Source organism: Oncorhynchus mykiss, chromosome 1, assembly GCF_057628025.1.
Source record: "Oncorhynchus mykiss isolate SJ-2025 chromosome 1, ASM5762802v1, whole genome shotgun sequence".
NCBI classification, from domain to species: Eukaryota; Metazoa; Chordata; class Actinopteri; order Salmoniformes; family Salmonidae; genus Oncorhynchus; species Oncorhynchus mykiss.
Window position 1 is genome coordinate 79,389,855 of NC_143022.1, and position 25,841 is coordinate 79,415,695.

At 41.3% G+C, this 25,841-nt stretch overlaps 1 protein-coding gene across 3 annotated transcripts in view; it reads left to right on the top strand.

The window, feature by feature from the left end:
* The window catches only part of LOC110532683 (glutamate receptor ionotropic, delta-1), a 341,013-nt gene that overhangs the window by 313,448 nt on the left and 1,724 nt on the right, over positions 1-25,841 (top strand). For 2 of the 3 annotated variants that reach the window (XM_090241098.1, XM_090241100.1), the window contains 5 exons: positions 2,398-2,728; positions 6,254-6,392; positions 16,456-16,651; positions 18,344-18,510; positions 23,572-23,812. In XM_090241098.1, coding sequence (XP_090097224.1) covers positions 2,398-2,728; positions 6,254-6,392; positions 16,456-16,651; positions 18,344-18,510; positions 23,572-23,812 — 1,074 coding nt within the window. Of the gene's footprint in view, positions 1-2,397; positions 2,729-6,253; positions 6,393-16,455; positions 16,652-18,343; positions 18,511-23,571; positions 23,813-25,326; positions 25,466-25,841 lie in introns of all 3 variants that reach the window. The other variant, XM_090241106.1, reaches the window with a different exon arrangement.

Here is a 25,841-nt window from a genome sequence, read left to right on the forward strand (position 1 = left end):
AGTGAGTGGGCAGGGGGGGAGTGAGTGTGCAGGGGACAATTATATCACCCAATGGAGTAGAGAATAACCAGTAGAAATAAGACTGTTGTTGGCTTTTTTACGATTGTTTGCACAATGTGCAAGTCCCTGTCCTTTCCTGTAAGTGAGCTTACTGCAGAGAATGTAGCCCAGGTGGGCTACTTTTCAGCCCTTCATGCTAACGATAATCTGCGGACAACATCACTTAATGGAGGGAGAACTTATCTTTGATTATGGCCTTGAGTTAGAGAACTAGTGTTTAACCCAACAATCCAGATATATGATTTGTGTCAAAGGGTCCCACTCTAGCGGCAGGTGTCCAAAACCATGCCATTACCAGAGTGGTGACAATGCTGTGAAATGAGGGGAAAACAGGTACACCACCACTGGACACAAGCAACATATGATAGTGTACTGTAACTCTGTCATTTGAGATTACATTTTACAATAAAGTTTTACAATAAAAGGATTTAGTTGATTGCCATGTGGAATGTCTGACCTCTAAAGGTCTGCGTTAGGGCCAGGGACCTCATTATCACAATACTTAGGTGCCAATATGATATGTATTGTGATTCTCACGCTTCTATATGTATTGTGATTCTCACACTTCTACATGTATTGTGATTCTTACACTTCTATAAGTATTGTGATTCTCACGCTTCTATATGTATTGTGATTCTCACAGTTCTATATGTATTGTGATTCTCACAGTTCTATATGTATTGTGATTCTCACAGTTCTATATGTATTGTGATTCTCACAGTTCTATATGTATTGTGATTCTCACAGTTCTATATGTATTGTGATTCTCACAGTTCTATATGTATTGTGATTCGATACTGCAATTTTTTTGGCAATTTGATGTTCCAAACGTATTGCTCACTCTATGTCTGCTGCAGAGAGATGAGAGAGAGCATGAGAAAACATGGTCTCATCAGTAGGGAAATAGAAGTGCTGAAAACATGTTGGCTCACTGTTTAAAAAGAAGATGGAGAACAAACTATAGGATGACAAATACCAGAGTTTTGACGCAGGTACAGCTGACTAGCGCTAACTAACCCTACCTATAGTATAACTTCAATAACTTCAATAATATAACCCTACCTATAGTATAACTACTATTTGCATACCACCCTGGCTTGCTTCTGAAGCTAAGCAGGGTTGGTCCTGGTCAGTTCCTGGATGGGAGATCAGATGCTGCTGGAAGTGGTGTTGGAGGGCCAGTAGGAGGCACTCTTCCTCTGGTCTAAAAAAAATATCCCAATGCCCCAGGGCAGTGATTGGGGACACTGCCCTGTGTAGGGTGTTGTCTTTCGGATGGGATGTTAAATGGGTGTCCTGACTCTCTGAGGTCATTAAAGATCCCATGGATTGGCTAAATTCCCAATCTGGCCCTCAAACCATCATGGTCACCTAATAATCCCCAGTTTACAATTGGCTCATTCATCCCCCTCCTCTCCCCTGAAACTATTCCCCAGGCCGTTGCTGCAAATGAGAACGTGTTCTCAGTCAACTTACCTGGTAAAATAACGGATAAATAAATATAGTATAACCCTACCTATAGTATAACTTCTATAGTATAACCCTACCTATAGTATAACCCTACCTATAGTATACATTCTATAGTATAACCCTACCTATAGTATAACTTCTATAGTATAACCCTACCTATAGCATAACCCTACCTATAGTCTAACTTCTATAGTATAGTCCTACCTATAGTATAACCCTACCTATAGTATAACTTCTATAGTATAACCCTACCTATAGTATAACTTCGGAGGATTTTATTTATTTATTTTTTATTTTATTTGACTTATTTTTATTTTATAACCTTACCTATAGTATAACTTCTATAGTATAACCCTACCTATAGTATAACCTTACCTATAGTATAACTTCTATAGTATAACCCTACCTATAGTATAACCTTACCTATAGTATAACTTCGGAGGATTTTTTTTATTTTTTTTTTATTTCATTTTACTTATTTTTATTTATTCATTAAATACAAATTGATACTTGGAGTCAAATATTGATATAACATCATCCAAAAAGAATATTGCGATATATATAAATGTATCAAATGTTTTCCCATCCTTTTCTGCACGGCCTTCTGTTGTGTGAAATAGAACAAGAAGTGTGAAAGAAAGAAATAACAGAGGGCAAAATCTTGTCGCTTTCATTTCAAGCCCATACAAAGAACCAACGAAAAAGCCACAACACAGACATTTTACAGTGTTATTACATCCACATTTTTCGGTGACTTTGGCCTCAAGATAAAATTAAATGGCAGACATCAACAAACAGATTATTATCTCTGAACCAACATCTTAAATGTCATGGCTGTAACTGATGTATCTCTCTATCTATCCACAGCGAGCAGACTTGGCAGTGTCAGCCATCACCATAACTCCAGAGAGGGAGAGCGTGGTGGACTTTAGCAAGCGCTACCTGGACTACTCCGTGGGGATTCTGATGAGGAAGTCAGAGGAGAAGATCAATATTTTCTCTCTCCTGGCGCCCTTTGACCTGGCTGTTTGGGCGTGCATCGCAGCCGCCATCCCCGTGGTTGGGGTCATGATCTTCATCCTGAGGCGCGTCCAGTCAGTCCGCTCCCAGAATCCCCCAGGGGGACACCAGGCCACCTCTGTGTCCACCTCCCTCCAGAGCGCCATCTGGATTGTCTACGGAGCCTTTGTACAACAAGGTGAGCTTGGTAATGGGGCATCAAAAGAAAATAAATAGGGTACACCAGCATCTTGTGAAATGAAATGCTTACTTGTTACCATATCACCAACCACAAGACAGCGACTTTTTACCATTGTGGTTCCTCAGTCCGTTGGCAGCAATATGACACCAACATAGATAGATCCATAGATGGCTAGATGTGTATATATATTCAGAACCTGTCAAAAGTTTGGACACACCTACTCATTCCAGGGTTTTTCTTAATATTTTACATTTTTCTACATTGTAGAATAATAGTGAAGACGTCAAAACTATGGAATAACACATATGGAATCATGTAGTAACCAAAAAAAGTGTTAAACAAATGAAAATCTATTTTATTTTAGAGATTCTTTAAAGTAGCCACGCTTTGCCTTGATGACAGCTTTGCACACTCTTGGCATTCTCTCAACCAGCTTCATGAGGTAGTCACCTGGAATGCATTTCAATTAACAGGTGTGCCTTCTTAAAAGTTAATGTATGCATTAGTTTTGTTGTGACAAGGTAGGTGTGGTATACAGGAGATAGCCTTATTTGGTAAAAGACCAAGTCCATGTTATGGCAAGAACAGCTCAAACAAACAAAGAAAAATGACAGTCCATCATTACTTTTAGACATGAAGGTCAGTCAATCCGGAAAATTTCAAGAACTTTGAAAGTTTCATCAAGTGCAGTCTCAAAAACCATCAAGCACTATGATGAAACTGGCTCTCATGAGGACCGCCACAGGAAAGGAAGACCCAGAGTTACCTCTGCTGCAGAGGATAACTTCCTTAGAGTTACCAGCCTCAGAAATTGCAGCTCAAATAAATGCTTCACAGAGATCAAGTAACAGACACATCTCAACATCAACATCTCAACATCAACTGTGCAGAGGAGACTGCTGAATCAAACCTTTATGGTCAAATTGTTGCAAAGAAACCACTACTAAAGGACACCAATAATAAGAAGAGACTTGCTTGGTCCAAGAATCATGAGCAATGGACATTAGACCGGTGGAAATGTGTCCTTTGGACTGATGAGTCCAAAATTGAGATTTTTGATTTGCAGAGTATGTGAACGGATGATCTCCGCATGTGTGGTTCCCACCGTGAAGCATGGAGGAGGAGGTGTGATGGTGTGGGGGTGCTTTGCTGGTGACACTGTCTGTGATTTATTTAGAATTCAAGGCACACTTAATCAGCATGACTATCACAGCTTTCTGCAGCGGTACACCATCCCATTTGGTTTGCGCTTAGTGGGACTATCATTTGTTTTTCAACTGGACAATGAACCAACACACCTCCAGGCTGTGTAAGGGCTATTTGACTAAGAAGAAGAGTGATGGATTGCTGCATCAGATGACCTGGCCTCCACAATCCCCCACCCTCAACCCAATTGAGATGGTTTGGGATGAGTTGGACCACAGAGTGAAGGAAAAGCAGCCAACAGGTGCTCAGCGTATGTGGGAACTCCTTCAAGACTGTTGGAAAAGCATTTCAGGATACTACCTGATTAAGAGAATGCCAAGAGTGTGCAAAGCTGTCATCAAGACAAAGGGTGGCTACTTGGAAGAATCACAAACGCTTTTTTGGTTACTACATGATTCCACATGTTATTTCATAGTTTTGATGTCTTCACTATTATTCTACAATGTAGAAAATAGTAAAAATAAAGAAATACCCTTGAATGAGTAGGTGTGTCCAAACTTATAACTGGTAGAGTGCATAACCAGACATAAAAGCAATCAAAGTAGCTTTTGTTATGTCCCTATGAATGCCACACATACAGACAGCAGTACAGAGGGGTTTCATTTGAAGCATGGAGCCCATTTTCCGCTATAGCATTTTAAGGGTTCCTTTGACTGAAGGAATATCAGGTATTTGAGTCTGATCTGGATCCAGGCATCTAAGATATGAATAACTGACTCCTTCAGCAACCCCTGTCAAACCCTCAACAACATCTATCAAAGTATGGCACCTTGCCGGCAACCTTTTTAAGCCGAATCGGCAACTATATTTTAGGAAAGCTGGATCCTTGCATTTTTTCCTTTTCACTTGTTGACCTTGGGCACTTCTATTGGCACTTTGTGTTTCACTCAGGGGCATGGCATATCTGTCTCTCTTCAGAGAATGATGCAATTGTGTTGATAAATATGGATTCTACTGTAGAGTGGAGGATTGTGACAAGGTGTAAATCTTTATAATGTCATTCTAAATCTTGGCAGAGCTTTCTTGTAATATATATTTATATATATTACAAGAAAGCTCTGCCAAGATTTAGAATGACATTACTTTTGTATATATAGTGTGTGTATACAGTGTATACATATATATATGTATGTGGACACTCCTTGAAATGCGTTCTCTGGAGTGATGAATCACGAATCCATATCTGGATGAATAATGGTTTGGGGCTGTTTTTCATGGTTTGGGCTAGGCCCTTAGTTCCAGTGAAGGGACTTCATAACCCTATCGAACACCTTTGGGATGAATTGGAACGCCAACTGCGAGCCAGGCCTAATCACCCCACATCAGTGCCCAACCTCACTAATGCTCTTGGGGCTTAAATGAAAGCAAGTCCCTGCAGCAATGTTCCAACATCTAGTGGAAAGTCTTCCCAGAAGAGAATTATTATAGCAACAAATGGGAGACCAACTCCATATTAATGCGCATCATTTTGGAATGAGATGTTTGACGAGCAGGTGTCCACATACTGGTCATGTCGTGTGTGTATATATAAATATTTATATATATACATTTTTACATTTAAAAATATATATATTTGACCCTATGACATTGTGCCTTTAGATCATGTTTCACAAACGTCTCTCGGAGACAAATCTCCTGGAACCTCTTGACCTTGGCATAAGTGCCTCAAAGCCAATTTAATTAAGCTCACTGAGGCTTGAACACAATATTACTCCGGTTGTCTTCTTTTTATAAACAGTTCTAAGGTATATCATTGATAGTGACACTTGGAGACAAATTAATGGGCTTTTTTTCTCACACCCTGAATCTCTCAGATGACATTTCTGTGGTTTTAGTCTTCAAAATCATAATTCACAGTTAAACAGAGTGCTTAGACCTCTGCTACAGGGAGAGAGAGAGACAGATATGAAAAAGCTTGTCTTGTAGATGGATCTTCCTCTAGCTGCCTGGGCAAACAGTGGCATTGTGAACGAAAAGCCGTTGGTAGATGGAGGGTTAAAGAGAGCAAGCTCAAAATTGAGACAGAAATAGACAGAGAGAGAGAGAGATACAGTGAGACATTTAGAAATAGTGAGATGTATCTTGATACAGAGACAGGTGAGAGTGAGCAGAAGAAATGATTGACATTTTCAAGGGGTCCTGAAAAATACAGAAACATTATAAATATACACCAGATCAATAGAACCAACAGGATAAAATATAACCGACAGAATGGTGCAATGAGTTGCGATATCACAAACAATACATCTAATCAGCATAATGTTATTGTTTAAGACTTCATACAGTACAATATATCTTATGTTGTTGTGTTCCTAGGGGGAGATTCCATCCTGGGTTCTGTGGCGTTGCGTATCGTCATGGGCAGTTGGTGGCTCTTCACACTCATTGTGTGTTCCTCCTACACGGCCAATCTGGCAGCCTACCTCACTGTGTCCCGAATGGACAACGCTGTACGGTATGTTATCAACAGTTTTCAACCCTGTTGCTCAGTGTATCCTTCCATATTCAAGACTCAGTGTCTGATGTCATGATTTCCTGGTGGTAGGATACTGGTATGTCTTGCCTTTTCAGGCATTGACCTGAACTGCCAATTCCCTGGTGTTATTTGTCTTTGTGGGTTAGATCTCACCCATGTATGTGGATTTAGACATGCCAAAAACTCAAGTTGGGCAGGCTGTTGACATAAATTTGGACTAGGGCTGCATTTAGACAGGCAGCCCAAATCTGATCTTTTTTTCACTAATTGGTCTTTGACCAATCAGATCAGCTCTGATAAAGATCTAATGTGAGAAAATCTGATGTGATTGGTCAAAAGACCAAATGGCGGAAAAAAAGATCAGAATTGGGCTGCCTGTCTAAACGCAGCCTATGACACACAATTGTAATTCATGACCCACTCCTTATAACAAGTTTGCTCTCCTCAGTCCAAATGTTATTTGTCAATAAATCCAATTTAGCACACTCCTTTCCTGAAGGGCAGGCGGAGAAGTGTTTGATTGTGTTTAGTCTGTCCGGTGTCGAGCAAATAGCACATGTGGGTTACAGGGAAGAATGCTAAATAGATCTTTTATATAATGGCTTATTGTTCAAGAATCTGTACCCACAATCACAGTGCCCATTAGTACAAGACTGGAATATTAGTGGACAAAGTCTTTCTTCTGCTCAGATGTAATGAGTGTGTCTCTGTACAGATGTGGAGAGTGGAAGTAACACAGTCAGAAGATGGATAAGATTACAGAAGATATATTTATATTGTCTTGGGGCCAAATCCAGTCTCGAGACGGCAGGAATGATTTCAACAATAAACGCTATCAGCCCCATCAGCCATCATTTGCTCGCTTTAATCATTCCATAAACTCAATGTAATGAATATTGGTGTGATAATTCCCTCGCGTTCTCTATTGAAAGAAGATAGACTGTAATCACCATGCCTCAGGGTGAAGAGGTGACATTAAAGGACTGGGATTCAATTTATAGCTTCAGATTGTTGTCGCTCTGCAGAACAATATGACAAACTCTTCTAATCTTCACACTAATTGACTAATTAACTCATGTATCATAGTAACCAGGGTTTGTTTGTTGGGCAGACAAACATATAATAGACAGTTGGCAAGTTATTAGCTCTGGGCTTGAGTACAATCAAATATGCACTGAGGAAAATCTGCACAGCAAAATGTCCCTTTGAATCAACCCTTAGAGAAATCACACCAATATAAACAGTATTTTGTCACTTCATGATAGCAACATGGTCAAGAATGTTTTTGCCAAAACATTTCCTTAATGCTCCTTTAAGGAATTGAGACGCAAGTATTCAGCGGAGCCCATCTCCTGATATTAGCACATCCATAAAAATGTGCACTACAATTGACAACCAAGTTATAAAATCATCAGCACCTAGACAAGCACCTTTAGACTAGAGCCAGAGATCACAGTAAGTCATTTAGCACTGTCAAGCTGATGTGATTCCTACAACACATCAGAAGGCATTAATGACATTAGAGACAAAGACATAGGAGGAGAGGGTAGGGGGAAAGGGGGAGAGAATGTAGCAGTGCCCCCCTGAAATGGATTTGAATCTCCACTCAACCATTACACCTAATGACGGAGTCTGCTGTATTGATGTTGGCTTCGGGGAGGGGGGGGGGGGGGGGGGGGTTGAATGGAGGGGAAGCAGGGAGTGCATTAGGAAGTGGGCATAGGGCGTATCAGATATATGTGCCACACCAAAAAAAAATCAGACGCACAATAGGTGTTCCATTAGCAAACTGTCAATCACTTTCCATAGTGTTTTTAAAGGAAGCATGCCCACAGTCCATTGTTTGACGATTCAGTTATACAGTATGTAGGCGTGTGATATCATTAGCAAACTACACATGACATTGAATTGTCAAAATGAGAGAGGAGCAAAATACACTTTCATGTTTTTGTAATGTGTATATCTCTCGTGTTGCTCTCACCTGAGGGGGGGCAAGGTCAAGAAGGCCACAGAGAAGGGAAGAGAGATACTGGTTTTGATTCCACAGTCATTGTAGCTAATAATTCTGCCTTATCTGAAGGATCTCAGTTCAGTTCATGTTACAGAACTCTACGTGGAGGGACATGGAACACAGAAGCAACAGTCCAATCCAGACTCTCGTTCATGAATACAAACTGAAAATAGAACTGAAATAAATTACAATGCAGCCTATCAGGTCTAGTGATAGGGATTAAGAAATACGTCAGCATCCTTGCCAGATAGTTGGTCTAATGTCGTAGTCTCGAAATGTGCAAATGGATTTGCTGGTTCTTAAGTAATTGGAGGGAACACAATTAAATATGCTTAGCCTAGCTGAGACACATACAAATGTGAGTGTTGGTCACTAGAGTTTGGAAATGCACAAATAATTCTCAATGACTCATACATTGTATAACGTAAATTCTCAGGTAACATAGTCAGTATGTTAAGTATACAGTATACATGGATATCAGCATGAAGAATAATAACAATGATAAGCAACACAAAATACACCCACATTCTTAAGAAACGTAACATTAATTGGCAAGGCTGTTAACCCGTGCCTGGTTATGTAGGCAGTTACTTATGCTGCCTTATCAAGGTTCATCAACACAATTAACACATTATGTGGGTTATATGGTCAATACTGGCCAAGGTCATAAAATACAATGTTTTGTTTATTACCTTTATCTCAGGGGAAAAACTGAAGACAAAGCAACAGTCTGTTCCTCTGGTGATTGTACATGATGCGGCATAACTGTTGCATTTTAAACTCGCAAATGAAATACTGCACTGTAGATAAACGGCATTTTGGGTATTTCTATTGATCTTACCATTTTAATGAGTGCTGCTTCAATGCATTGTCAGAATGTTACGTAGCAATGTGTTTTGTTTGGGGGTGGAATTGGCCATCCAAAGCAATTACGGCCTTACAAAGCCATTACTGTGAACGGTTTAGAGATGCTAGACAGAAATAAATGCGACTATAAAATGAGTAAATCTGTGTCACATTTACTGTACAGACACTCAAATTAGCTATTTTCGATCAATTATAATGAAGACATTACTTAAAAGAACTAAGGAATATAATATTTCACAGATGTTCCCAGACGTGTTGCACAATAAAGCAACAGTAAAATGAAAATACAGTGCAGTCATATTCCATAATAACAAATGCTAACTAAATGTCACTGTGACATGTTTTAATTCTTGTGACCTGTGCATCAATCTAAGTAGCATAATAAAAAAATCCCCCAAAATCGCCATCAAAATCCCCATCAAAATCCGTCAGTTTAAGCTACAGATATCAGGACTTCTGCATCTGTGGTGGCAGGTGGTTTGTCAGACCATGAGACATCCTGAAAATCAGTCTTCTCACAAAAGCGTCTGTAGCCTCTGAACGGTTTGGCCTACAAACTACAGTATTATGAAAAGGGGAGACTCTCACAAACACAATGGTGTTCTCCGTTTGGCTCTACAACCCCCACAAGTGTCACGGGACTCGTCTGAAGTCGGTAATGCTGATGTGCCAACTTCTGACTATAGGGTCTGAACCGTTTGAGCTACAAACTAATATAATATGACCCCACTATGGAAAGGGGAGATGCTCATGAACATAATGGTGTTCAATCGTTTTGTTCTATGACCCCCAAGTGTCACGGGACTCATCCGAAGGTAACCCATAAAAACAAATGGAAGTATGGAGGTAGTTTTGTGCCAACAAAAATAAGGGGTTAAATATATGTGGGTGTTGTTTAGCACTCTCACAATTCATTGTGACAGTAGCTCTTATTTGCAGCAGTGTTTTTATTTCTGCCACCGCAACAGGCCAGCAAGAGAGTGAGTTGTAGTTACAATCTAACAAAGAAACCATTATGCACGTGTTCCTAGGCCGTCATTGAAAATAAGAATTTGTTCTTAACTGACTTGCCTAGTTAAATAAAGGTAAAATAAAATAAATAAAAAGGTGGTACAGGCAAAGGGCTACTTCCTGAAATTCTCACATGATGTGCCACCAAAACAAAAAGATGAAACCATGTGTTTGATGTGTCAATACCATTCCATTTATTCCATTCCAGCCATTACTGTGAGTCTGTCCTGCCCAATTAAGGTGCCACCACAGCCTGTACTACAGCAACACTTAATTAAAGACTGAAGCAAGTACATGGTTGCTTTAGGCAAGGTGTTGGTGCATTCGGAAAGTATTCAGACCCCTTGACTTTTTCGAAATGTTGTTGGATTGGATTAAATCGTTTTTTCCCCGCATCAATCTACACACAATACCCCATAATGACAAAACAAAACAGTTATTTTTTTATGTATAGTTTTTTGCAAATGTATGAAAAATAAAAACTGAAATATCACATTTACATAAGTATTCAGACCCTTTACTCAGTACTTTGTTGAAGCACCTTTGGCAGCGACTGCAGCCTCAAGTCTTTTTGGGTATGACGCTACAAGCTTGGTACATCTGTATTTGTGGAGTTTCTCCCATTGTTCTCTGCAGATCATCTTAGGCTTTGTCAGGTTGGATGGGGAGCGTCACTGCACAGCTATTTTCAGGTTCAAGTTCAAGTCCGGGCTCTGGCTGGGCCACTCAAGGACATTCAGAGACTTGTCCCTAAGCCACTCCTGCATTTTCTTGGCTGTGTGCTTAGGGTCATTGTCCTGTTGGAAGGTGAACCTTCACCCGTCTGAGGTCATGAGTCCACTGGAGCAGGTTTTCATCAGGGATCTCTCTGTACTTTGCTCCGTTCATCTTTCCCTCGATCCTGTCTAGTCTCCCAGTCCCTTCCACTGAAAAACATCCCCACAGCATGATGCCTCCACCACTTTGCTTCACCGTAGGGATGGTATTGGCCAGGTGATAAGCGGTGCCTGGCTTCCTCCAAATGTGACGCTTTGCATTGAGGCCAAAGAGTTAAATATTGGTTTCATCAGACCAGAGAATCTTGTTTCTCATGGTCTGAGAGTCCTTTTGATATATTTTGGAAAACTCCAAGTGGGCTGTTATGTGCCTTTTACTGAGGAGTGGCTTCTGTCTGGCCACTCTACCATAAAGACCTGATTGGTGGAGTGCTGCAGAGATGGTTGTCCTTCTGGAAGGTTCTCCCCTCTCCACAGAGGAACTCTGGAGGTCTGTCAGAGTGACAAAAGGATTCAAATCATTGCACCCAAACTGCTCGCGTGCATCAGCGAGCGTCTTCGTGTCCAGACGCTAAAATAGAAATTGGTTCTATTTGTGACGTTCAATGTGCTGCATGTCCGGTCTCTCAAATCAAATCAAATTGCATTGGTCACATACACATGGTTAGCAGATGTTAATGCGAGTGTAGCGAAATGCTTGTGCTTCTAGGTCCGACAGTGCAGTAATATCTAACAAGTAATCTAACAATTTCACAACAACTCCCTTCTACACACAATGTAAGGGGATGGAATAAGAATATGTACATATATTCTAAATATGGATGAGTGTTGGCCGTGCGGCATAGGCAAGATGCAGTAGATGGTATAGAGTACAGTATAAACATATGAGATGAGTAATGGAGGGTATGTAAACATTATATAAAGTGGCATTGTTTAAAGTGACTAGTGACTAATTTATTACATCCAATTATTAATTATTGAAGTGGCTAGAGATTTGAGTCTGTATGTTGGCAGCAGCCACTCAATGTTAATGATGGCTGTTTAACAATCTGATGGCCTTGAGATAGAAGCTGTTTTTCAGTCTCTCGGTCCCAGCTTTGATGCACCTGTACTGACCTCGCCTTCTGGATGACTGTGGGGTGAACAGGCAGTGGCTCGGGTGGTTATTGTCCTTGATGATCTTTTTGGCCTTCCTGTGACATCGGGTGATGTAGGTGTCCTGGAGGGCAGGTAGTTTTCCCCCGGTGATGCGTTGTGCAGACCGCACCACCCTCTGGAGAGCCTTACGGTTGTTTGCGGAGCAGTTGCCGTACCAGGCTGTGATACAGCCTGACAGGATGCTCTCAATTGTGCATCTGTAAGAGTTTGTGAGTGTTTTCGGTGACAAGTCACATTTTTTTCAGCCTCATGATGTTGAAGAGGTGCTGTTGCGCCTTCTTCACCACGCTGTCTGTGTGGGTGGACCAATTCAGTTTGTCCGTGATGTGGACACAGAGGAACTTAAAACGTTCATCTTCTTTCATCACCTTCTCCACTACTGACCCGTCGATGTGGATAGGGGGTTGCTCCCTCTGCTGTTTCCTGAAGTCCACGATCATCTCCTTTGTTTTGTTGACGTTGAGTGTGAGGTTATTTTCCTGACATCACACTCCGAGGGCCCTCACCTCCTCCCTGTAGGCCGTCTCATCGTTGTTGTTAACCAAGCCTACCACTGTAGTGTTGTCTGCAAACTTGATGATTGAGTTGGAGGCGTGCATGGCCATGCAGTCATGGGTGAACAGGGAGTACAGGAGAGGGCTGAGAATGCACCCTTGTGGGGCCCCAGTGTTGAGGATCAGTGGAGTGGAGATGTTGTTACCTACCTTTCACCACCTGGGGGTGGCCCGACAGAAAGTCCAGAACCCAGTTGCACAGGACGGGGTCGAGACCCAGGGTCTCGAGCTTAATGATGAGTTTGGGGGGTACTATGGTGTTAAATGCTGAGCTGTAGTCGATTAACAGCATTCTTACATAGGTATTCCTCTTGTCCAGATGGGTTAGGGCAGTGTGCAGTGTGATTGCGATTGCGTCGTCTGTGGACCTATTGGGGCGGTAAGCAAATTGGAGTGGGTCTAGGGTGTAGATAGGGTGGAGGTGATATGATCCTTGACTAGTCTCTCAAAGCTCTTCATGATGACAGAAGTGAGTGCTATGGGGCGATAGTCATTTAGCTCAGTTACCTTAGCTTTCTCTGGAACAGGAACAATGGTGGCCCTCTTGAAGCATGTGTGCACAGCAGACTGGGATAGGGATTGATTGAATATGTCCATAAACACACCAGCCAGCTGGTCTGCGCATGCTCTGAGGACTCGGCTGGGGATGCCATCTGGGCCGGCAGCCTTGCGAGGGTTAACTCACGTTGGCCACGGTGAAGGAGAGCCCACATGTTTTGGTAGCGGGCCTTGTCAGTGGCACTGTATTGTCTTCAAAGCGAGCAAAGAAGTTGTTTAATTTTTCTGGGAGCAAGATGTCGGTGTCCATGACGGGGCTGGTTTTCTTTTTGTAATCCATGACTGACTGTAGACCCTGCCACAAACGTCTCATGTCTGAGCTGTTGAATTGCGACTCTACTTTGTCTCTATACTGACGCTTAGCTTGTTTGATTGCCTTGCGGAGGGAATTGCTACACTGTTTGTATTCGGTCATGTTTCCGGTCACCTTGCCGTGATTAAAAGCCGTGGTTTGCGCTTTCAGTTTTGCGTGAATGCTGCCATCAATCCATGGTTTCTGGTTAGGGAAGGTTTTAATAGTCACTGTGGGTACAACATCACCAATGCATTTGCTAATAAACTCGCTCACCGAGTCAGCGTATACATTTCTTGTCTTAGGCTATCCGGAACATATCCCAGACCACGAGATCGAAGCAGTCTTGAAGCGTGGAATCCGATTGGTTGGACTAGTGTTGAATAGACCTGAGCACAGACGTTTCCAGGTTTAGTTTCTGTCTATAGGCAGGGAACAAATTTTAAAAAATGGAGTCGTGGTCAGATTTGCCAAAAGGAGCAGGAGGGCTTTGTATGCGTTACAAAAGTTAGAGTAGCAATGATCCAGAATTCTGCCAGCTTGAGTCGCGCATTCAATTTGCTGATATAATTTAGGGAGCCTTGTTTTCAGATTAGCTTTGTTAAAATCCCCAGCTACAATAAATGCAGCCTCAGGATATATGGTTTCCAGTTTACATAGAGTCCAGTGAAGGTCTTTCAGGGCCGTCGAGGTGTCTGCTTGGGGGGGGGGGGGGGATATACACGGCTGTGATTATAATCAAACAGAATTCTCTTGGTAGATTATGCGGTTGCATTTGATGGTAAGGAATTGTAAGGAATTCTAGGTCAGGTGAACAAAAGGACTTGAGTTCCTGTATTTTGTTATGATTACACCACAAATCTATAATCATAAGGCATACACCCCTGCCCTTCTTCTTACCAGAGAGATGTTTGTTTCTGTCGGCGCGATGCATGAAGAAACCGGGTGGCTGTACCGACTCTGATTACATATCCTGAGTGAGCCATGTTTCCGTGAAACAGAGAATGTTACGATCTCTGATGTCTCTCTGGAAGGCAACCCTTGCCCGAATTTCGTCTACCTTGTTGTCAAGAGACTAGACATTGGTGAGTAGTTTGCTCGGGAGCGGTGAGCGATGTGCACGTCTATGGAGCCTGACCAGGAGGCCGCTCTGTCTGCCCCTTCTGTGGCGCCGTTATTTTGGGTCGGCTACTGGGATTAAATCCGTTGTACTGGGTGGTGGTCCAACAGAGGATCCGCTTCGGGAAAGTCGTATTCCTGGTCGTAATGTTGGTAAGTTGACGGTGCACTTATATCCAATAGTTCTTCCAGGCTGTATGTAATAAGACTTAAGATTTCCTGGGGTAACAATGTAAGAGATAATACATTAAAAAAAAAAAAATTCTACACAGTTTCCTAAGAATGCGAAGCGAGGCGACCATCTCTGTCAGAGCCATCATGAATTAATTCTTGGTCACCTTCTTGGTCACCTCCCTGACCGACGCCCTTCTCCCCTGATTGCTCAGTTTGGCCGGGCGGCCAGCTCTAGGAAGAGTCTTGGTGTTTACAAACTTCTTCCATTTAAGAAATATTTTGGTACCCTTCCCCAGATTTGTGCCTCGACACAAACCTGTCAATTGGCTCTATGGACAATTCCTTCAACCTCATGCTTGGTTTTTGCTCTGACATGCACTGTCAACAGCAGGAAGCCACCCAACAGCCTGCAGCAGGTAGCCTAGTGGTTAGAGCATTGGACTAGTAACCAAAAGGTTGCAAGATTGAATCCCTGAGCTGACAAGGTAAACATCTGTCGTTCTGCCCCTGAACAAGGCCGTTAATTAATCCACTGTTCCTTGGCCGTCAATGAAAATAAGTATTTGTTCTTAACTGACTTGCATAGTTAAATAAAGGTTAAAAAATTATATTGACAGTTGTGTGCCTTTCCAAATCATGTACAATCAATTTAATTTACAACAGGTGGACTCCAATCAAGTTGTTGGAACACCTCAAGGATGATCAATGGAAGCAGGATGCACCTGAGCTGAATTTCGACTCTCATCGGCAGATGGTCTGAATTACTTATGCAAATAAGTTATTCAAGATTTTTTTTTTTGCAAGAATTTCTTAAAACCTGTTTTCGCATTGATTTTATGGGGTATTGTGTGCAGATTGATGAGGAAAATGTTATATTTCATTCATTTTAGAATAAGTTGTAACGAAACAAAATGTGGAAAAAGTGAAGGGGCCTGAATACTTTCCAAATGCACTGTACATATATTTGCAATAATGGCGTTCTTAACTTTTCCTGTCATGTATCTGAAAATACATGTATTGTACAGTGCACAAACAACACTGGAGAAGATACATTATTGAGTCTTATTTTTCAATTCTTATTTTTCTTTGACAAGGCATCAACACGGCATTTAACATTACCTATGCATTATTTTCTTCATCCCTTTCCAGCAAGTTAGAGGACTTGAAAAGATACAGAGGCACAAGTTCAAGTCCTAAAGGCGATATTTGTCTGTGTGGTTAAATTCCAGTTTCAGTTTTCTACTGGTATGCATTTAGAGGTGCTGTGTCCAAGTTACCCTGAAAATAGAACGTTTGCATAGCTGAAGTAAGAGAACATTTGCATACCTGAAGTTACGCATTAGATCACAAATGCATGTAAGAAGCATAACTGGGGTGAGTTGGTTTAGAATGAATCCAGTGCACTGTGTATTCTTGAAAACGAAAAATGTATTGACAAATGCATCATTCTGGTCGCATAGGGCGTCCTCCAACAGCACACCTTACCCCACATGTAACCCATTTCCTTTGCTCCCTTCCATAGGACGTTCCAGGACTTGTCCAAGCAGATGGACCTAGCCTACGGAACAGTGAGAGACTCAGCCGTATACGAGTACTTCAGAGCCAAAGGCACCAACGCTCTGGAGCAGGACAGCACCTTCGCTGAGCTCTGGAGAACCATCAACAAGAACAACGGACATGAACACTCAGTCTCCAGCCCCTCTGAAGGCATCCGCAAGGTGAGCTCAGGAACAGCCATGTCTGAATTCATCGATTTCAGCAAAGTGGAGCCTCCTAACAATGTTTTTCCAGATGAGTGAAAATGATTGGTAGACGTTTTTTTCTAAATCACTTCAGCTATACAAGCGAAAGTACTTTCAGGACGCACACAAAAACGGAACTATGCAGGGCATATTATGATGTCCGTAGAGAGACAATAGAATGGTGTGGCTTTTTAAATTTTTCCTGATTAAAGTTAATGGTTCAGCTGAAATGAATATCTCAAAGCCTAGCACAAACATACAGCAGTACAGAGACAAATCAACCTTATAAATGTTTTAGTAATTAAACAAATTAGTTATAACAGAGTCTAGTCACACACGCTTGTCATTAAACATCAGGATGTTTTGAGCTGCTAATTGTCATTTGTTCAGCCAATACCCGTAGTGTTCTGCAGATACTTGGTGTAATGGTAAATTAAACCAGATTCTTAGTGAGGGAAATTGCTTAGTGTTTTTGTGCTTAAAATTAAATTATTGATATTTGTGTTGACAAGAGTAGAGTAATTTAACCAAATGTATAAGAGTCATTTGAACTGAGATGAAGTTCAGTGTGAATGGTAATTCAGAATAATCACAGTAATAAACAGACACACACACACACACACTCCCAGCAGGACACAGACAGAGTATCCTGAGGTATCTTCCATGAATTAAACCAGCAGAAAAATGTGTGTTCAAGGTTTAAAAATACTTCTTAAGTTTGCCCAACCAAAAAATGTATCAACCCTTACAAAAAAATATATCAACCCCTACAAAAAATGTTCATTAATTGTAATCCACATAATAGTTCACATCACAGGAGGTTGGTAGCACCTTAATTAGGGAGAATGGGCTCGTGGTAATGACTGGAGCGGAATCAGTGGAATGGTATCAAATTCATCAAACACATGGTTTCCAGGTGTTTGATGCCATTCCATCCCCTCGGCTCTGGCCATTATTATGAGCCGTTCTCCCCTCAGCAGCCTCCACTGGTTCACATTTCCTGTTACTGCAGGATTCTTTTCCTGCTGTAGCAAACTGTTTCAAATTAAGATCCTACATCTGTATAGCCATTAAACCAAAAAGTATCTTAGTGATTTGAACTGAGATACTGTTCAGTGCGAATGGTAAATGAGAAGATTTAAGAATCCGATGGGAAATTACTTTTTTCTGACTTTCTTTTAGAGTTTAGTTTTGGAGTTTTCCTTCAAGACCTTGTGCAGTTCAACAAATATGTCTACAGACAGGCTGCTTAGAGTTCTATTTGGGAAATAATGACATTACCTTGAAATATCTGGGACTATTGGGAAAGCGCCAGGATAAACAGAGCAAAACAAATTCACACTCAGCAAGAATTTAAGAGATTCTGTTGCTGTTCTTGTTAGTCTGGATAAATTTCATGGTCAAGCGATCTGGCCAGACTACCGCTTTGTACCCTGATAACGCAGATGTGCCATTATCACTCCTACTGAAAACTACCTTGTTCACATTAGCTAATGCCACAGTGAACAGCACTGACTGGTTATGACTGACTGTCATGGACTTGAAAATAGACTCTGGTTAAGTTTGTGCTTAAGGCTGGTGATGCATGTGTGTTTCTATGTACATTTCTGTTTCCCCCATTTAGTCCGATCTCCCCTCAATGTAACCCCTGTGTATATCCTTCCCCAGGCGAAGAGAGATTCCTTTGCCTTCCTGTGGGACATGGCTGTGGTAGAGTATGCTGCTCTGACAGATGATGACTGCACCCTGACGGTGACCGGCAACAGTATGAGCAGTAAGGGCTATGGCCTGGCCCTGCAGCACGGCAGCCCTTACAGAGACCTCTTCTCCCAGAAGTGAGTGCCCCCTTCCCGCCAACCCATTACATACACCTATGCTATAACAAAGCTAAACCATGTCACAAATTCCAATGGTGGTTTTTCATTCAAATAAAGGCAGAGACTCAATTCTGAAGGAAACCACCCCATTCCGCCCCTGTCTCGCCCCCCTGGATGCCTCTTCCCAGAGCAAATCTGCAATCTGTATCAAGTTCTGCGCATCATGTTTCTTTAAATCCGTATCATGTTTCTGTCAATTATTGTGAATGACAATTCTTCAAGTTTTTCCAGTGAAAAGTCCACGCAGCATCTTCATGCCAACAATTTGATTTTAATCAGTTTCATTGGATTAGGCATTTAGATCTTGAGTTATGTACAGTCAATCAATCAAATGTATTTATAAAGCCCTTTTTTACATCAGCCAATGTCACAAAGTACTGTACAGAAACCCAGCCTAAAACCCCAAACAGCAAGCAATGTAGATGTATAAGCACGGTGGCTAGGAAAAACTCCCTAGAAAGACCAGAACCTAGGAAGAAACCTAGAGACGAACCAGGCTCTGAGGGGTGGCCAGTCCTCTTCGGGCTGTGCCGGGTGGAGATTATAACAGAACATGGCCTAGATGTTCAAACAGTCATAGATGATAATAATAATCGCAGTGGTTGTAGAGGGTGCAACAGGTCAGCACCTCAGAGTACAGTGTTGTTTCAAAGTACAGTGTTGTTTTAGTTATGTACTGTGAGCAAATTTGAGCGCAGATTATGTTAACAAACTATAGAATAACTGTGTTTTGTTTTAATCAAAGTACATATTTTGCCTAGTGACGCACTGTTGAGTTTTGTGAGACCATTCACACAATCATCCTAAAATCTCATAAGAAAGTAGGTGGTGTTTTTTTGTCTTACTGTAATGTTATATTATGCTATTATATTCTGTTCTGTTCTGTTATGTTATGTAGAATACTATCCTTATGTGATCTTTCAGACATTAATTCAGCATTGATCTAACTTTATTTATTGAGTATCATTCTCCATTCATCGCTGAAATTCGCCAGAGTGGCTTGTTCTCTCGGAAGCAGAACAAGTAGACCGTGTGGAAAGTTGAGAATTCCGAACATGCAGTGCAGAAGTTTAGGATTTTTTGCAATCAAAAAGGGTTCCAAACCGCAGCCACTCCTTTAAATTAAATTTGTTTACCAGTTTGGCATGTCCCACATTATGTTTGTCCAACTTCTAGGAAGATTTTAATCCACATTTCCACCATCATTTATTTAACGAGGCATGTCAGTTAAGTCAGTTCTTATTTACAATGACCACCTATCCTAGCCAAAGCTGGATGACACTGGGCCAATTGTGCACTGCCCTATGGGACTCCTAATCACAGCTGGATGTGATACAGCCTGGATTTGAAGCAGGAACTATAGTGACACCTCTTGCGCTGAGATGCAGTGCCTTAGACCGCTACGCCACTCAGGAGCCATCATTGTAAAGCCCTAGTTATTTTGGGGAAATGCCTAATTTATTTCTAAAGGTGATTATTTATTTCATGTGATTAATAATAAATGTACATTTTTCCCTCAGGTTTAAGGTCAACCCTGTTACGTAAACTTAAAGGGATGGTGCAAGATTTTGGCAATTAAGCCCTGAACTGATAGATAAATAGGGTATGTTTCAGCTTGCAGTTTGAAGTAAGTTGAAGGTAGTTTCGCGAGCCATTGCTGACTAGCATTAGCACAATGACTGAAAGTCTACCAGGACAGCTAGAATGCTTCTTTAAAAATGAACATTGAACATCTTATAGTCAAGTCATAGTGTCTTATAGTCAAGTCATAGTGTCAAGTCATAGAGTATTTTTTGTGCAAATTTCTGGTGTTTTGTGGTGAGAAACTGAGTGGATTGAGCATAACACACCAACTCTGTTACCCATAGGTAGATAGGCTAGAAATGTTTTAAACTAAGACGGTGGCCTGGAAAATGGTGACTCTTTAAAATGAATTGGTTTTGAAACGAGTTAAACAAGCACTGCCAGCCTGATGATGAAAGACTACAGAGAGCCCATTAGTACGCTTACAGTATGGATGAGAATGGATATAAGAGAATGATGGCAAAGTGGCTGAAACGTGAACAAAGACAGTTCATCTCTCCCACCCAAGGTGATGGCTTCTCACAGGATCTTTATTTATCCCCCTTCACAACCACACACACCACATAAGCTACTGAACTGTATATTCACACTTACCTGTGTCATTCCACAAATTCAGTGCCTTTTAGGTAGTATATTGGTAGTGTAATTCTATCAGAAACATCTCTTTATTTCACCTAATTTGAATATTCTATCATATAGTGTATATGTTCAACTTCATAACAAACATGTTTTCCCAACTCCAGAGGTATAAAACAATAATATAAAAGACAACTATTAAAGTGACATGGTTGACCGTAATAGGGTTGGTAATTTCACCTTAAATCAGCAATAACTCCCCTTGTAACAGAGGGGACGGGCGCTTGTTGTGAGCAATTATTACCGCCACACCGGCAGTCATGACCGCAGTCAAATTCCATGTGAACGTTTAGTCATGGTAACTAGGCTTCTCCAAGCTCTGATGCTGCTGATGGTCATAGTAGCCTACCTACTAACTGCCTGGTACTCAGCACTCTATTGTCCAACTAATCACTCTGACGTCAATGAAAACATAATCGAAAATCAAATTAAACACTTCATGAGAGCCTATGAGCTAATGCTCATGCAACATTTCTATAGGCAATGCAGTTGGGTGAGAAAACAGAGTTTGATGGCCTCTATTAAAAAGAGGAGGATACCATCAGCTTTCTATAGGCTAGGCCTACTATATTTATTTCTCAACTTTCTTAATATTAAGCACATTGCTTCGCTTTACAACAGGAGTATAGTCTACCTGGCTGGCATGAAAATTAACAACAGGTTAAGTGCCCTCCATTCGCTATTTAAGTACATAGATGACAGTATTTTTTACCCTGCCCCTGTTCCGAGACAGGTGCATAAAAATGGTCCATTCTAAATCAAAATTAATTCCACACATATATTATTTAGTACATTAATTAAAGAATGGTCTGATGGCTTACAATTTTAGCCTTTCACTTGAATGATGTAGCCTTTCATTTAAATGATGTAGGCTATTATGTCTTGTGAATTATGTCCAGCGCGAGGCAATAAAGAGTGCATGCCTTTTTTGCAACTTTTTCAAATCACAGTCGCACACCTCATGTAGCCTAGCCCATAGGCCTATATGTTTTAATAAGGTTTGTATCACAACTAAAGTGGCCAATAACTTCTTAAAATTAAGCACTTGAATCGGCTTTACTACCGGTGTAGAGCCTAACTGGCATACATAGGTGGTGCTTGAGTTTCAAGTTAGGGGGAAATCCTTTTCACCATAAAAATGCACCTTTATAATAAAGCATTACATGCATAATCGCATTTGCGGTCACTTTTGAGTGATTTCCCTCTAATTGATTGCACTTTGGAACATTTGGGCTTATAGCCTACTGCCTGATGAGCATTGCTGTGCTTATAGTTGTGAAGACATAACCTACTAGTTTATCAACATTTTAAGATAAACAGTCTGATCTGTTGCATCAGTCTCATTGCTTTTAAAATGTTTTTTGATGAGAGTGGCTGTATTAATTTGGGCCGACTCATCTTGTTGACTGACAAAAAGTGAATGTGGACAGTTCTTCTAACATCTTCAATATGCGCCTTGGAATTCAATAAGATGGATGCAGCAGTTGCATCCCCGATGTGTCTGTCTTCACTTGTAGTGTACTTAAGATCTCAGATGCCTGTCAGAAGGACATGGCGGGCATTGGCTAATAGGAATTGAGATATCTGAGAGAGCCATGTGAGTGAGAGGTGCTTCGGAGCACAGCGATTGGCAGCCGGGAGAAGGGAATTATAACTATTATATTCAGCCCTAGGGCACAATGGCCACTTTGGCCGCTAAAGGCGTGGATTTTTTTAGCAGGCATTACAGCCACTCAAGGGGGATGCCGCCAGAAAATTCAAGTCCAGGTAAGAATATTATCAAGTGCTTGTCAACTTGGGAATGAGAGACTGATGAGGTGTGTGCAGCCTACGTAAGAAACAAAGCAGAGCTCATTTCTTTCCAGTCACTTTATTCAAATCATCATTAGAGTCACGTCATGCAGCCTTAGAATGTTTTAAAAATCAAAACAAGTAGCCCAACGTTTGTATCACAACTAAACAACTCTAAATTAAGCATAAAGGAGGACCTGTTTGTTTGTTAACCGCTCAACACAGAATAGCCACCGCATATGCGCACTTCCTCAGAAATCGTTTGGAGAAAATATCCTTTCTATTTGATTCAGCTATGTTCATTTGTATTTTTCATGCTATAAAATAATATAAAATAATGCCACGGAATTCAAAGCAAATCTTGTCTGGTAAATGAACTGGTGTAGCCCACAGCCATATGGCATAGCCAGATTAGGGCCTAACATAAGGACAACTCGTGACTTGTTATTCTGAAATAGACTACATTTTATTCATATCATGTTTCTTTTGAACTGTCAAAAATAAATAATAGATTTATTGTGAATGGTGTAGGCTTTTTAAAATGTAGATGTTCCAACGGTCTGCATCAGTGGCTAAATGTATTAATGTTAATTAACGGTCAATTACCACGAGGCCGGCAGTTATTTGCTTGACAATCACCGGCTGACCAAATTTCATGACTGCCACAGCCCTAGGTAGGTTACACAGTAACTTCTCTACATTGCATTATTTTACATTAATTAAACATCCCTACTGGGCAAACACTGGTTGAATTAACGTTGTTTAAACATCATTTCAATGAAATGACATTGAAGCAACGTGGAATAGACATTGAATTGATGTCTGTGCCCAGTGGGTCTCCTCTACCAGTAATCTGTCATTTTCACAACTGAGTCCAATGTAATTCTCTCTATTTAATTTAATCCTATCACAACTGTTTGAATAGGGAATTCGCTCTAGCGCGCTACTCACCCGAGTGCTTTCAGTGCAGACAAAGAACAATAAAACTCTTATATCTGTGTTTGTCAGGATCCTGGAACTGCAGGAGAAAGGGGACCTGGACATCCTGAAGCAGAAATGGTGGCCCAGGAAGGGCCGCTGCGACCTGGACAGCCACTCAGAGGCCCAGCCAGAGGGCAGGGCTCTGAGGCTCCACAGCTTCGCTGGGGTGTTCTGCATCCTGGCAGCAGGGCTGCTGCTGGCTTGCCTGGTGGCCGCACTGGAGACCTGGTGGAGCAGCAACCACTGCCGGCGAGAGCAGCCCAAAGAGGTGACCGAGAAAGCAGCCCCGACCCAGGGCCCAGACTCACTGCTGCCCCTCCCCAGGCCCAGGCCGAGACCCAGACCCCCGGGTCCCCCGGTCCTGCCCAGAGATGCCACTGCCACACTCTACTTTATGGATCCAGGCACAGACACCAGCCACGATTTAGTAGAGCTCCAGTACACACAGTTATAGGTGTGCCCTAACAATAGTCCAAATTGATGTGATCGTTTCATCTTGTCTTTGGGTGGGAGAGAAGTCAGTTTGGGTAGCCTGTTTGAAGCGCTTCCTCTCTCCATTTTTTGTATTTCAAAAGAGCCTTGGAGGGATTATTCAGAAACATTAACATGCAATTAACTGCTTGTTTTTGCTTGTTTCTGCTGAAAAGTGAGAATTCATTATCATCATCATTTTCATGGATGGCAATAATGATGACAGCAAAGAAATGAAAAATGACAACAATTATGTTGGTCAACTAATTCAACAACGTTGTACTTCTGGGTAGATATGTGCTGCCTCAGTCGTGCAAACGCTCCCTTTAGCTCATCCATTCAAGTCTTACTGCTTTCAAATAGCTTTATCAAAGCACCTGCAAGAGACTGAACAGCCTCTGTGGATATGGTGTCCAGAGATCAAAGGCTTGACATGGATCCCTAAACTAAAGTGTGAGCAAACAAGATGCTAGCTTTGACTTGTCTGTTTGATTGGACGATACAATAATGCAAAAAGAGAACATTAAAAAAAGCACTTAATGTAAGAATATTGTCATGATTGCTACATATTATTAATGGAGTATTAGATTAAAGAGTGATGACCTAAACGGTCCCACTTTATTTGAAGTGCATCATATGAAGGCTTCACAAAGCATTCATATAGGCTTTATAAGCATTACTACATAAATGGGTCACAAATAATTTATAACTGCATTTCATGCTTTATACAGGATTTATAAATGTGAACAAATAAATGGATGGTTATGTCACACAGTTATGCCACATTATGAATCTTTATAGAGCATTGTAATGTAATGCCTTTTTAATGAGAAGGTCACATTCAAGATCCCTGAGCGAGAGTTAAAAAATGAGGCTCTAGGTTTGATATGTATCACTCCAGTTGTTCAGTAAAGCAATATACTTACCTTGGTATCAAAGTGTGAGTGTTCAGTCATTATAAGCATGATATACTGTTTGTGGTGCTTTATGAAGCCTTCAAAAGATGCACTTCAAATGAAACGGGACTTTTAAACATTACCCATTTAATGTCCGATAGTGTAATACTCCATTATAAATTTGCCATGAGATGTCATAACCTATCATGACCTTCAATGGCAGGTGTTCTTTCAGTCTTATGACAGCGACCGCATATGCAGGCAATATGACAACAATTTGTAGTACATTGTGCCCCGGTACATAATAATCCCTGGTAATTCTGAGTGACGTCTTATTGCAATTATATGTCAATGTCCGGATTCACAGCCATGCTGGTTATTTACGTACTGTATGATTGTCTGTGATCCTGTGCAGGTCACTAAGGACTACAGTCTGGAAAGGGTTTCTGGTCCATTGACATATAATGGTATTACAAGTGCTTCACCGGAAGGCAGGCGTGACATGTGGACAGACAGAGAGAGAGACTGGGAGGAGGCAGAGACTTTTGACACAGGTCAGGAGAGACCTGAGATATATGGGGCACTGTATGGGGTTGGGGAAGTGGGGGTCAGATAGGGTTGGGTGGGGCATGGGCAATGGATAGGAGTAGATATGTATCGCTTCACCGGTCATCTCACTCCATGGTCTCTCCTGTTGTTTGGTGTTTCGTCTTTGTGGTATGATTTAAACATTGTGAGAAATGTTGGAACAATGAGAGGAAGGAGAAGCAGCCAAGAGGCCATATGTTTGGCTGTGTTTTCCTATGCAGTAGATTTTTCTGCAAAATCTATTACCCTTAACATTTCTTTTGGCACTTGTGGCTGCTTCTCACCCCCAAATTACACATTTCGGAGTATTGAATGACAAAAAATACAGTCAGACTTTCAACA